General features: G+C 56.9%; 1 protein-coding gene across 9 annotated transcripts in view; it reads left to right on the forward strand.

Annotated features, from left to right (window-relative positions):
• Window positions 1–13,477, forward strand: part of SEMA4G (semaphorin 4G) — a 108,126-nt gene that overhangs the window by 76,161 nt on the left and 18,488 nt on the right. For 8 of the 9 annotated variants that reach the window (XM_073354520.2, XM_073354521.2, XM_073354526.2 and 5 more), the window contains exons 3-9: window positions 631–779; window positions 8,703–8,765; window positions 8,864–8,962; window positions 10,353–10,446; window positions 10,978–11,091; window positions 12,375–12,538; window positions 12,679–12,848. In XM_073354520.2, coding sequence (XP_073210621.1) covers window positions 631–779; window positions 8,703–8,765; window positions 8,864–8,962; window positions 10,353–10,446; window positions 10,978–11,091; window positions 12,375–12,538; window positions 12,679–12,848 — 853 coding nt within the window. Of the gene's footprint in view, window positions 1–630; window positions 780–5,137; window positions 5,898–8,702; window positions 8,766–8,863; window positions 8,963–10,352; window positions 10,447–10,977; window positions 11,092–12,374; window positions 12,539–12,678; window positions 12,849–13,477 lie in introns of those variants that run through there. The other variant, XM_073354528.2, reaches the window with a different exon arrangement.

Genomic DNA, 13,477 nt, shown 5'->3' on the forward strand with positions numbered 1-13,477 from the left:
AGATGCTTGGTTTCCTTTTCCCACCCCGTGTAGATCAGCTGGGTGATCTCTCAGGGTCCCTTCCAGCCCCACATTTGTGTGAGTCCAGGAGATTGCTCCAAAACCCACGTTGCTGCCTCCGCATCCCGACGCTGAGTGCTGTCCGCAGGTCCTGCTTTGCTTTGCCTGTCTACGGGAGTGACAATTCCCCTGCAGTTTAGTTCTGCTTGGCGCGCACACGGCCAACAGACCCCAGGTCCGTCCTCTTCTGGAGGTGCAAACGGTTTCCCCGCTGTGCACGGCCAAATCCTGAATCCTTCTCCCCCCTTTGAAATCTCACAATAGCACCCAGGAACCTCCGGCCCGGGCCTGGGAAAACATACGTTCATATAGATCTGCAGATACCAGAGAAGTGGATTTCCCTTCTAATGCCAGTGAAGTTATCCCCACTCCTGTCTCATGCAGGTACATTAAAGGTGCAATTCACCCCTGTTTGGTGGGCTAGGACAAAGGGCTAGTCCCAGAGACCTAGATCTCTCTGGGCTGGATGGGACCTGGGCCTTCTTGTAGGGGCAAATTTCACCCTAGATGACCTGAGCCAGCTAGCCAAGTGTCCTGTTCTAACACTGCCCTGTGCTTCTCCCTCCGCAGAGTTGTCCGACGTCCGGCGCTTCAGCAGCCACGCCCTGAACTACACCACCCTGCTGCTGGAGGACGAGAAGGGGATCCTCTATGTGGGAGCGCGAGGGGCCATATTCGCCTTAAACTCCAGCAACATTGCCGATGGCTCCCAGAGGGAGGTGAGCAATATCCCGCCTGGTCTTGGCTCCCTTTGCAGCAGCTTTGGCTGAGGTTCCTGCATGGCCAGTGGATTGTTTTGGGTGCGGCAACGATGCTGCCTGTAGGAGCCAGCTGAGGTCACTCAATTAGGGTGAACTGCAAACAGAACGGGGCAGACAAACCCCTGGTGGATATTCCAGTACGTAGATTTACCAGAACAGCCTCTGTCTTACCTCTCTGGTTACTCAGAAGTCCAAACAACGCCGTTCCCTTAAAGTGCCCAGCCTCCGGCCTCCCTCCAGACACACATGTCAGATATGATGATGATTACTGGAAGTGTTATCTCATCATATAAAAGACAAGGGTCTTCCAGTCCCAAAGGATCAGCCACACACCCAGGTCCAATGATAACTTAGATCTTACCCAAAATTCACACTGACAGCCAATGCTTGTTAACGAAACTAAAATTTGTTAAAAAAGGAAAGAGAGAGAGAGTTTGTTGAAAGATCAATATACAGACAGACTTGAGTTCCATTTCTTGAGGTCCTGATACCTAGCAGAGATGGTGAGTTTGTAGTTGCCAAAAGTCCTTTTAGAAATAGTCTACAGGTTACAGTCCAATGTCCATATTCAGGGTGACTCCAGTCAGTGACTGGGGATCTCAATCCTTATGGCTCAGGGTTTCCCCTTCTTGAAACCCAAAGCAGATCTGAGATGAAGAAGGATAGTGTCCCAGGGTTTTTATACATTTCCAGAAGCCTTTTGACCTGAGAAGACAATTGGCTTAACTTTCCTTCTCCCAAACATCCTGGCAATTAGCACAGGGTCATTTATCCATTAAACAGGTTACCACAACCTTCAAAGAGACATCTAGACAACAGTGCTATTTCACTCAGGTGTCTTCCTGAATATTAACACTCCTTTTTTTTGATCTTTGAATCAAAGCCATAGTAATAGACAAGACTTGTTTGCTGACATCACAAGCCCTGAGCACACAGCTCCCCTTTTCTCTCTAACAATGGGGCTGCATTTCAAAGCTCTGTTCATTTCCATCTCTTCCTAACCAGTCTTTAAAGTTCGGCCCTGGGTCAGGTCAGTCTGGGAGTTCATTAACTCTTTCTGGCCCTGTGTCACCTTTCAATGAGATATTAGATTCCACTCTGAACGTCACAGGTGCTGAGTATCAGGCATCTGCAGCTGGGCAAAACCAAGTCACTGGTCACTTGAAATCTTCTCCTTGGCTCCTAGCTGCCTTTTTTTTTTTTTTTTAAATGACATATAGGGGTCAGATTGGTATGGGGGGAGGGCAAGGTGGTGGTATTCGTCTAAGCTCCACCCACAAATATAAGCCCCACCCACAAAAATATACTCTGCCCGTGTGTCCCCAAAACGAGGCCTGGCTCCCAGGAGAACGTGTGGATCGGTGTCCTTCCCTCTGCTTCCTCACACAAGCAGTGACAGAACGAACAAGGCTGATGTCTGAATTGGCGTCCCTGGGTGTCTGAGCTAACCCCTGGCAGAGCTGAATGAGGCGGTTTTCACTTCCTCTAGCGATTGCCCCAGGCTCTCTGCCTCAGTGACACTTGTCACATTTTCACGATTGTCTTCCTAAGGAGGACAGCTGCAGACTTTTTATTTTGTTCTACAAGCTGAGATTCTGGAGAGCAATTAACAGCTCCGGTTGGATGCTCGTTAGGGCTGGGTGAGACACGGTTTTCTAATCCCAGGAGAATTTTCAACAGTCTGAAAAATGGTCCTGTCCCAGATTGTGGAAAAAAGTCAAAATGTCCAAAATGTTCAAGAACCAAAGATCCACTGTCCAGGTCAGTCCAAACGTAACGTTTTGACTTTTTTAGCCTCCCCCCACCCCGCTTTTTTTTTTAGTGTAAATTTACAGACATTTCTTAACTAAAAGTAATTTTGACGACAAACCGAAACGTTCCGGTTCGCCTGTCTCTGGTCTCTTTGACGAAAGGTTTCCAAGTCTGGTGTTCTGTTGATCCTGACCGAGTTTTGTGAATAGTTTGGGTTTCGATAAATTAGCTTTTTTGGGTGGGGGGGGGGGACACCTGTTCATCAGAGAGTTCCCAACCTGGCGGTGCAGAGAATGAATCATAGAATCATAGAATATCAGGGTTGGAAGGGACCCCAGAAGGTCATCTAGTCCAACCCCCTGCTCAAAGCAGGACCAATTCCCAGTTAAATCATCCCAGCCAGGGCTTTGTCAAGCCTGACCTTAAAAACCTCTAAGGAAGGAGATTCTACCACCTCCCTAGGTAACGCATTCCAGTGTTTCACCACCCTCTCAGTGAAAAAGTTTTTCCTAATATCCAATCTAAACCTCCCCCACTGCAACTTGAGACCATTACTCCTCGTTCTGTCATCTGCTACCATTGAGAACAGTCTAGAGCCATCCTCTTTGGAACCCCCTTTCAGGTAGTTGAAAGCAGCTATCAAATCCCCCCTCATTCTTCTCTTCTGCAGGCTAAACAATCCCAGCTCCCTCAGCCTCTCCTCATAAGTCATGTGTTCCAGTCCCCTAATCATTTTTGTTGCCCTTCGCTGGACTCTCTCCAATTTATCCACATCCTTCTTGAAGTGTGGGGCCCAAAACTGGACACAGTACTCCAGATGAGGCCTCACCAATGTCGAATAGAGGGGAACGATCACGTCCCTCGATCTGCTCGCTATGCCCCTACTTATACATCCCAAAATGCCATTGGCCTTCTTGGCAACAAGGGCACACTGCTGACTCATATCCAGCTTCTCGTCCACTGTCACCCCTAGGTCCTTTTCCGCAGAACTGCTGCCTAGCCATTCGGTCCCTAGTCTGTAGCTGTGCATTGGGTTCTTCCGTCCCAAGTGCAGGACCCTGCACTTATCCTTATTGAACCTCATCAGATTTCTTTTGGCCCAATCCTCCAATTTGTCTAGGTCTTTCTGTATCCTATCCCTCCCCTCCAGCGTATCTACCACTCCTCCCAGTTTAGTATCATCCGCAAATTTGCTGAGAGTGCAATCCACACCATCCTCCAGATCATTTATGAAGATATTGAACAAAACCGGCCCCAGGACCAACCCTTGGGGTACTCCACTTGATACCGGCTGCCAACTAGATAGAATGGGGCATGTGCTGGCTGTTTCTGAAGCCTGGACTTAAAGGGCAGAAATGGGTCGGGTTCCCCTAGCCGTTCCCAAAGCCCCCTGTGTTGCTGTCCAGTTGATTGGGGTGACGACCATTGTTCACCGCACCTGCCCTCTCTCTGGGGCAGGAACAAGCGCTTTGCATGCTAGTGGACGGCTCTGGGCTGACAGCCCCAAAGGAGACGCCTTTTACAGGTGCAGCAACCACAGGGCAAGCAGCTCCACTCCCGCCCACAGGACCAGGAGGCCGAAGGAGGCTGTTCCTTGGCAGAGCAGGCAAAATTGACTCTCAAGTCCATGAGAGAGGGAGGATGGGCATGTGGCTAACACACAGGACTGGGACCCAGGAGATCAAGGTTCTTTTCCCAGCTTTGCCTCAGGATCCCCACGTGACCTTGGGCAAGTCACTTCTGTGCCTCAGTTTCCCATCTGCAAAACAGGGCTAGTAATCTTTCCCTTGTTTGCCTGGCTGCGTCTATGGTGAGCTCTTCAGGGCAGGGACCTTCTCTCATTATGCACAGCGCCTAGCACCAGGGGGCCCTGATCTCGGCTGGTGCTACCATGATTCCAGTCATTAGTAACAATGACCAGGCTCCATCATCTCTCCGTTGCCTGACTTAGCTGAGCTAGTTCTTGGTACCAAGTGAGTTTGCTCCCAGCAACCCCCTCTGCCTGACCAGGGTGCAGATTGCTTTTCCTGTTCTTCCCCGGGGTCTCCGTCCCCTCCTGGGGCCGGGCCATCACCCCGCGGGCATACGGGTCCATTTCAGTGACTTGCCACCACTCCTGCATATTGGGGTTGGTCCTCCCAGCTGATGCCCTCAAGTGCTTCTCCCTCAAAAGCTCAGCTGCTTTACCTTCTTCTTTTGAGGTACATGCCAAGCCCCCCGGCAATGCCGGCTGTTGTCCGCTGAGCAAGGTGGGCTGGGGAGAACACCCTTCCTGCAAATTCCTCCCTGGGCCCTGGCACCCAGCAGCTGAAACCCAACCCAACCCAACCCATGGTTCTATAAAGCACCCGGTCTGGGGTCACAGGCGTTAAGGCCAGATGGGGCCCCCCGGTAACCTAGCCAGACCTGCTGTAGAGCACAGGCTGTTCACCCTCACCCAGCAGGGAGCCTAGGAATCTGGAGCAGGCCAAAGTCCAGGCTGTTTGCCCCAGGCAGAGCGTGGCGGGGGATTGGGGTGCAGGAGGGGGCTGGAGGGAGCCGGGGGCAGCGTGTCCTCAGCAGTCAGCCCTCCCTCGTGGACTCTGCTGGTCCCCAGCCCAAGCGCAGCCACTTGGAGGAAGCGCTGCAAGCCGCACTGCTTTGGCCAGGCTCTCCGCTAGTCCCACTGCCCGCTGTTCAGTCTCCCTTGGCAGCTTCTTACGGCTGAGGCGGGCGGGGATTGTGGAGCACTGGTTCCCTGTGCCGCGGAAGAGCCCTTTGCTTTCATCTAAAGCCGCGGGCAGTGCATCCAGCCAGGACGGTGACGGGCACCAGGCAGCATCCGTGCCCATCTCGCAGAGCTCCTTACCCCCAAACCCCACGTGGTCAAACACATCTGGCGCCCAGCTCCTCCCCAGATGTGTCCCCAAGTGACCTTTAACCCCCGGACCCACTGGCCCCCCCCACATGCCATGCTCCTGGGCTGCCATTGCAACACGGTCCACTGAAGTCCATGCAGCCTCCACGCCAGGCCTCGCAGGGCGTCTGGCCGCCCAGCTGCTGGGCCATGCCGCAACTGAAGGAGCCGTCAGCAGCGGGTCCCCTTTGTAGGCCTGTGGGTTTACCCCTGCCCTGCAGCTGCCTGCTGTGGCTTTGTCTTCGTTTCCTTTTCCATCTGCTGTGGAAATGACCCAGAGCGGCGCGGCGAGAGACGGCGAGCCACCCGCTAGCTCTGCGTGTTCGAGCGGCTCGCCTGCTCTCTGGCTGGGAACGGGGTGCGGCAGGGCCAGCCGGCGGAGACTCCAGAGATGGTGCTGGGGGACGCCGGCAGACGGGCAGGAGAGGGTGAGCTGTCCTCTGGTGGAGGGGTGGTTTGGTCCGAGCTCTGGCTAGTTGCCCAGCTGCTGTGGCAGCTTTTGCTCGTCTGTGGCCAGCCGGGGGCATGCCAACGTCTCTCTGGGAGCCTTGCGACTGTCCTCCATGAATTGCCTGGCGGCCTGAGTGCGCCGTGCTGGGCTAGGCCAGAGCCACCCAGCAGGTGCCAAAGGCAGCCGCTCACTTGCGAATCTGTCCACTCCTCCTCCCCAAACTCATGGCATAGGCAGCACCCCCGCCCCGGGCTTTCCTAGCTCTGAATCCTGTAGGCCCACACCTTTCTGCCCAGCCCGGCTCCTGGGAGCTCCGGGGGGAGCAGGCCTGGGGTGATGCGGGGGGAGAGGCATAGCCTGAAGGCAGTGGGGCAGGCAGCTCCCCTGCAGCCAGTTCAATGTCTCCCCAAAGCTGGACGCCTCGCCCCGTCCTGGATCCTTCTCCGCCTGTCTGGCTCACGCCCCTCGGTCCAGTGTCCCCTTCCTTGCAGCCCCAAGCCCCAGCACCCTCCCCCAAGCCGTGACCTCTGTAACCCACTCGCGGGTGCTCCTGCTGCTCCCCTCCCCCAACAGCCCATCCCGAATGCTGCCGCTAAAGTCCTTCCCTCCCCCCGCCCATGCTTGGACACCCCCCTCTCCAGATCCCCTGGGCACCCCTTCCTGAAGAAACTTGACACCTGCCGAGCGCCCCTGTCTCCCTCCCCTCCAACTCTGCAGCTGCTGCTGGGTGCCTGGGACAATGGGACCGCCCCCCAGGGTGCTGGCTCGATGGGATGAACTGAGCCGGCACATCCTACCCCAACACTCTCTGCCCAGGGTCTCCTGCAGTGCCAACCCAGAGGCCCCGATGAGGGACGCTGTCAGAATGGGCCTGCAGGACTGGTGGTAGCCGACAGCTAAGGATACGTGCCCACAGGTGGTTGGGAGGTCAGACCATTGCAGGATAGAGTTAAGGCTTTCCAGCCATTAAGTCCTTCCAGATCCTGTTGTCCTGGACACACACACAGCCTTTTGTGTCCCAATTTTAAGACATCCCCCACCCCCGCTGACGGGAGCAGCGGATGCGATTTCGCAACCTGACAAATAGGTGGGTGATGAATCTTGTCTCTGCCCTCCCCCGCGAGGTGCCAGTCCATCCGGAGGTCTTACTGACAGCCAGGCCGTCTCTCTGCCAGCCCCGCTGCATTGGCAGGATGGTGTCGCTGGGCGGTGGAGGGGCATTTTTGCTTCCCGTCTCTGTCTCTCCGAGCCTTTCCCACGAGGAGCCCCTGGGCTTTTGTCACGACGGCAGCAGTGTCCCAGTTGCACGATAGTTTTATTATGCATATTATGTATTTATTATGTATATTATGGTGGCACCCTCTCTGGCCCATGCCTTCTCTGGCCCAGGACGTGGTGGGTTTGGGCACTAGAGTTTCACATTGGAGGGCAGTACCCCCTCCTGGGGTGGATTCTCCAGCGCATAAGCTGGGTGATTTAAGCTCCTTCCGGTTCTGTTCAATATCTTCATCCTTGATTTAGATGACGGCATAGAGTGTCCACTCATTCAGTGTGCGGACGATACCAAGCTGGGAGGGGTTGCAAGTGCTTTGGAGACAGGATTAAAATTCAAAATGATCTGGACAAACTGGAGAAATGGTCTGAAGTAAATAGGATGAAATTCAATCAGGACAAATGCAAAGTACTCCACGTAGGAAGGAACAATCAGTTGCACACATACAAAATGGGAAATGACTGCCTAGGAAGGAGTGCTGCGGAAAGGGATCTGGGGGTCATAGTGGATCACAAGCTAAATATGAGTCAGCAGTGTAACGCTGTTGCAAAGGCAAACATCACGCTGGGCTGTATTAGCAGGAGCGTTGTAAGCAAGACACGAGAAGTAATTCTTCTGCTCTGTTCTGCGCTGATTAGGCCTCAACTGGGCGCCACATGGCAGGAAAGATGTGGACAAATTGGAGAAAGTCCAGAGAAGAGCAACAAAAATGATTAAAGATCTAAAAAACATGACCTGTGAGGGAAGATTGAAAAAACTGGGTTTGTTTAGGCTGGAGAATAGACGACTGAGAGGGGACATGATCACAGTTTTCAAGTACATAAAAGGTTGTTACAAGGAGGAGAGAGAAAAATTGTTCTTCTTAACCGCTGAGGCTAGGACAAGAAGCAATGGGCTTAAACTGCAGCAAGGGAGGGTTAGGTTGAACCTTAGGAAAAACTTCCTAACTGTCAGGGTGGTTAAGCACCGGAATAAATTGCCTAGGGAGGTTGTGGAATCTCCGTCACTGGGGATTTTTAAGAGCAGGTTGGACAAACACCTGCCAGGGATGGCCTAGATAATACTTAGTCCTGCCTCAGTGCAGGGGCCTGGGCTAGATGACCTCTCAAGGTCCCTTCCAGTCCTATGATTCCATAAGTGGGACAAAGTGAACTCGTCAGTCCGGACAGTCTGCCCCTTTGCTTTGCGCGGGGAAGGCAAGGGAACTCAAAGCACTAAAACCCCAGTTTGTGAAAGGCATTTTCCAGGTGAGTTGGGTGCTTCTTCTGCTCAGCGGGCCCCCGGCCTGGGATTAATAGCAACCAGGTCTTTATTTTAGTCAAGAAGCGCGGAAAATAAATGGACCCAGGCATAGGGCTGTTCCTGGCACTGGTCAACCTGCCATTAGTGTTTACCAGCCTCGTCGGCTCTTTAGGAGCTTCGATGACATCGCTCCAGGGCGTTGCGGGGCAGCTATCGTCTCCACAGCCAGGAGGCGCCGGTGAGTAACGACCCCTTTCCCCTTCACAGATCCGGTGGGAGGCGTCTCCGGAGAAGCAAACCGACTGCCTCCAGAAGGGCAAGAACAACAAGGTATTTGCGGCAGGGTCTCTGCACGTGTGGGGGGGCGCGGGCGGCCTGCAGGCGCGGGAGTCGGGCCCCCGCGTGATGCTCTTTCTTCCTCTCTGCAGACCGAGTGCTTCAACCACATCCGGCTCGTGCAGAGGCTGAACGACACTCACCTGTACGCCTGCGGGACCTACGCCTTCCACCCGCTGTGCGCGGCCATTGTGAGTGCAAGCACGGTTGGTGGGGAGGGAATTCACGAGGAGGGAAACCCTTGCTGGGTGTTGGATGCTCCCTCCGTCTTTGTTCATCGCTCCGTGCTTCCGGCCCCGTCACAGGCTTCTGTCGCTCTTCGGTGCTCTCCCTCCTGGCTGGCAATAACCTCCTGGCAACAAGTTGCCGCCAGCCCTCATGGTTGATCCATGGACCCGTTCAACGCAGGGAGCGGGGCATTGTTAGCCAGCAGGGGGCGCTCCAGCCAGCCCTTCTTTGGAAGGGTTATGGGCCTGTCACTTTATGGGAAGGAGAAAAACCCCTAGGGTTGAGTTTTTCTTCTCGGGGGAGCTGGTTGGATTGGTTCAAGGTCCCAGCTTGTGGCTGTTTTAGAAACGTGAAGATGGGCGGAACCGTTTTCAGGAAACGTAAAGGGGAAAAACGAAATCCAGGGGCATCAGTGTCTTTATTTGAGCGTTCCCCTCGCAGCGTCTGCAACCCGAAACCTCCTGCCCAGGCCCTCCCGCGTGACAGTCACAAATTAAATGTGGCTCGCAAGGAACATGGCTGGATCTAGGCCTCCACCTCACGCTGCCCCACCCAGCGCAGGGAGTAAAAGAGTCCATTCTGGGCTTTCTGTTCTTCACCTCCGGTCTTTGATAAACAGGAGAGGGCACTTTTTAAACCAGTGTGTGGGCTTTCATCTGAAGGTCCCTTCGCTGATGTCAGACGTTGTGGACACGGGCATAGATAGGGGTATCAAATTTATAAAAATAGTCAGGGCTGGTGGAAGGTTGCCTGACACTTCCATTATAAGACCCTGTTTTCAGTTGCTTCTGACCATGTCTGTCTGGTAACCACTTGCTCCGTTAGTTAGTCTAGGCGTCTGGTTGGAAGAGCCAAGCCCTGGTAGCCGCCTGATTCCACCGTGTTCCCCAGCCCGCCGGTAACGATGGCGCATCCCGGTGGGCTGGCTTCCAGCAGTGACAGCATGGCATGCCCTGAGACTGGCAGGGTGGGTGGGGATGGTGGCTCTCGTGCATGGCCTGGGGGGAGGCCAATGAGCGCCGGAGCTCTGCATCCCCAGGCTGCCAGCTCCCGCCCGGCCCGAGATGGGCAGTGGCTGACAGTCGTAGCCATTTGGGGGCTCTGTGATTTGCATTGGTGGGGGGCAGTCTCTGCCCACTTGCCTGGTCGGGAAATGCCCACATCACAGGACGTTGGTGTGGTTGTCTGCCCCTGGAGGGGGGTCCTGCCAGCTCACGGCCTGGGGAACGTGGGGGAACCTCACCTGTCCCTGATCCGTGGCTGCATGAAGGCCCCTGGAGCTGTGGGTGCTGCTTTCATGCCGTCCTGCCCAGCCCAGCGGCTCCTCACCCCCTTGCTCCCCTCTCTCTGCAGGATGCCGACAGGTTCGCGCTGCCGTCCCACCTGGAGGAGGGCAAGGAGAAGTGCCCGTATGACCCCACCCGCGGTTACACCGGCCTCATCGTAGGTAGGTGGGGCCGCTCACCTGGGGTTCCCCGGGGAGGTCGCAGCTTGATCTGGTTCTGGGCTGTCGCTGAGTGAGTTGGAGCAGCCAGGGAGGTTTTCCCCCTGCCCCCACCCAAATCTCTGTGCACCCCTCAGGGGCTGGAGCCAGCCTCTCCCCACCTCTCCTTTCACAGCCAGTCACCTCCCCACAACGCCCACCTGCCGCATGGCATGCCAGTTCCCTTCTGGCCCGAACCCTGCCCGAGCCCTAACGAAGGAGAAATTCTCCTCCCCGCCCTCCCCCCCGACAGGGTCTCTGCGAGGGTCCAGCCAGGTCCCGATGCGATCAGGGCTGGGGAGCAGTGTCCACGGGCACCACTTGCTCCACGTTACGTAGGAGTCCCCGAAGTGGGTCCAGCCTGGCCACGCGGCTTCCCCTTCCTCCACCCTCCTCCCCCCGCCCCGGGGCCTAAGGGATCGGGATGCAGGTTGGGCCACACGTGGCTAAACAGCTGGGGGACCCTGACCCATCCTTCCCCACCCCCGATCTCAGATGGCGGGTTGTACACGGCCACGCGGTACGAGTTCCGCAGCCTGCCGGACATCAGGCGCAACCTGCACCAGCAGCCCCTGAAGACGGAAGAGTCCCCCGTGCACGGGCTAAACGGTAAGATCCAGCCCCCAGGAGAGACCTGAGCCTCCCCCTCCGTTGCCGGCTCTGAGCCCCCCTTCACCGCCAAAGGCACTGCTGCCCCCTCCGGGCCCAACCCTGCCGTCCTCGGGCAGAGTATCGCCCAGGGGGCATTTAAACGGGCAGAATAGACCCGTCTGAGTCAGCCCCGCGTCCCCCGGGGTCTGAAGGGCGTCCTGCGGTCCGAATCTCGGCTGTGCGTTTGATCCGCAGCCCGGCACCGCCTCGCTGCCCATCTGGCATGTGGCACAATGTGGTGCGCTCCGGGGGGGGTTTACACTGCCCTCCGACGCGCCCAAGCTGGGCCGAGGGCGTCAGCCGGACTCACGAGGGCGGGTCGTTCCTGTGTGCTTCCGCAACGCCTCGCCCACCTCCAGGTCGGCCGGCAGACGGGCGGGCCTGGCAGTGGGGCAAAGATGCCCGTGGCTCGGTGGGGCTGCAGATATTCACACAAACGTGGGGAGGTTTCTGCTCCTTATGCCCGCCTTCCCCAGAGCGCCAAACGGGCCTGAGCCATGGAGAGGGCAGAAGCCCGGGGCCTTCTCCGTTAGCGGAGAGCAGGGCAGAGGGGGCATGTGTGGCAAGATGTGCCACGGTCACTGGAGCCTAGGGCCGTCCTCGGAGCCTTGGCACTGATCCTAGCAAGCCGCCTCTGTGCTCACTCCCCGGGAGGGCACGGCACTGGCCACGGAGCGGGCGGCTCTGCTTTGTCCATACGGCTGAGTTCCTTCCTCCTTCTCGTGTTTGTCCCTTCAGTCTTTGCCCTCCGCCTCTTTTTGGGGAGTGTCCTGGCGGTGATCGCTCTCCAAACCTTTTCCCACCCTTGCCCCATGTTGAGTGGCAGCCCGTCCCGCTGCCAACCCTGGCAAGAACCTGCCCTTGGGAATCTGGGTCACTCCGGTGACAGGGCACCCTGAACCTCTTGCCATGTCTGGGCGGGCGGGGTGCCCGAGATCACTAGGAGTTGGGGGGTTCGCTAAGCAGACCAGCATGGGCACAGAGGCCAGCTGGAGTGCTCAGAGCTGGGTGAGGAGGGGATGAGACACAGAGTTGACTAAAGTGCAGATCTCAAAGCTCTTGTCAGGCCCTGCAATAACCCTGCAGGCAGAGGGGTGGGCGGTATCATCCGTCCTTATTTAGAGTGAAGGAAGCTGAGACATCCAGAGGGAAAGGGACTCAGGCAGTGGCAGAGCTAGGTACCAATCAGATCCACCACCCGCCCGGTGGCGGGGCGCGTCTGACGCCGGTGCTGTTTGCAGATGCAGAGTTCGTGGCCTCTGTGCTGGTCCAGGAGAGCGTGCGCAGCCCAGTGGGGGACGATGACAAGATCTACTACTTCTTCATGGAGCGGGCGGCCGAGGAGAGTGCCTCCTTCGACAAGAGCCAGGTGGCCAGGGTGGCCAGAGTGGCCCGGGTGTGCAAGGTGAAGAGACGCTGCCGGAGCAGCTGCAGGGGGGGGGGGTTGGGAGCACCCCAGTCCCGCAGGGCTCAGAGGCTGTGATGGGGTCAGCCCAGGTGACAGCCTCGCCCTCTCCCAGCGCTTCCCTTCCCTTCCCTTCGCAGAGCGACCTGGGTGGGAAGAAGATCCTGCAGCGGAAATGGACGTCCTTCATGAAGGCCCGGCTGGTCTGCTATATCCCCTACTACGAAGTGCTCAAGGCCGTGCACACCGTGGACGGGGGCAGCTGGCCCAGCACCGTCTTCTACGCCACGTTCACCTTGTCGGCTCACTGGTGAGTAGGGTTCTGCTTTCCCCGCGGGGCCCACAGGCTCGTCCCCAGAGCAGGGTGATGGAGCCACTGGGGGGACGCGGGCTGGAGCAGTTCAGCAGGGTCGCCTTGTCCCTTGCGGGCGACCCCGAGAGCTGATGGAATGGCTGATCCCCTGCCCCTGGCCGCACGGGCGCCTGCCCTGGTCGGAATAGCTGGTTCTGGCCATTCCCCTCATGGACACGTCACAGCTCCTTGCAGTCCCCAAACAGGTCCTCCTCCACTGCGGGTTCTTCCAGAAACTGGCCCTCAGCAGTGGGCTCTGTGCTTTGTCCACTGCCAGCATCTGACCCGTTCCCCCATCACAACCCTGCTTGGCCAGGCAGGCTGCCGGGCCGGGTCCATGTGCTTTCAGCTCCCTGATCTGTGCCAAGCCAGGCCCTGCCTCTGGCTCTCTCGGCGCACTCTGGGCGGGCAGATGTTCCTCCTAGCGCCCGCTTCTGAGAGCTGTGCACAGGCTGTGCAAACTGTTCCCAAACCAGTCCCTCTTTCCTATAGACAGCCCGGGATATACGCAGCTCCAGACAGCCTACTAAACCACCCGTACGCCATCCCCTGCCTCAGTTTCCTCCCCACTCTGCAGGATTTGCAGC

The sequence above is a fragment of the Lepidochelys kempii genome, chromosome 7, assembly GCF_965140285.1.
Source record: "Lepidochelys kempii isolate rLepKem1 chromosome 7, rLepKem1.hap1, whole genome shotgun sequence".
In the NCBI taxonomy this organism is placed as follows: Eukaryota; Metazoa; Chordata; order Testudines; family Cheloniidae; genus Lepidochelys; species Lepidochelys kempii.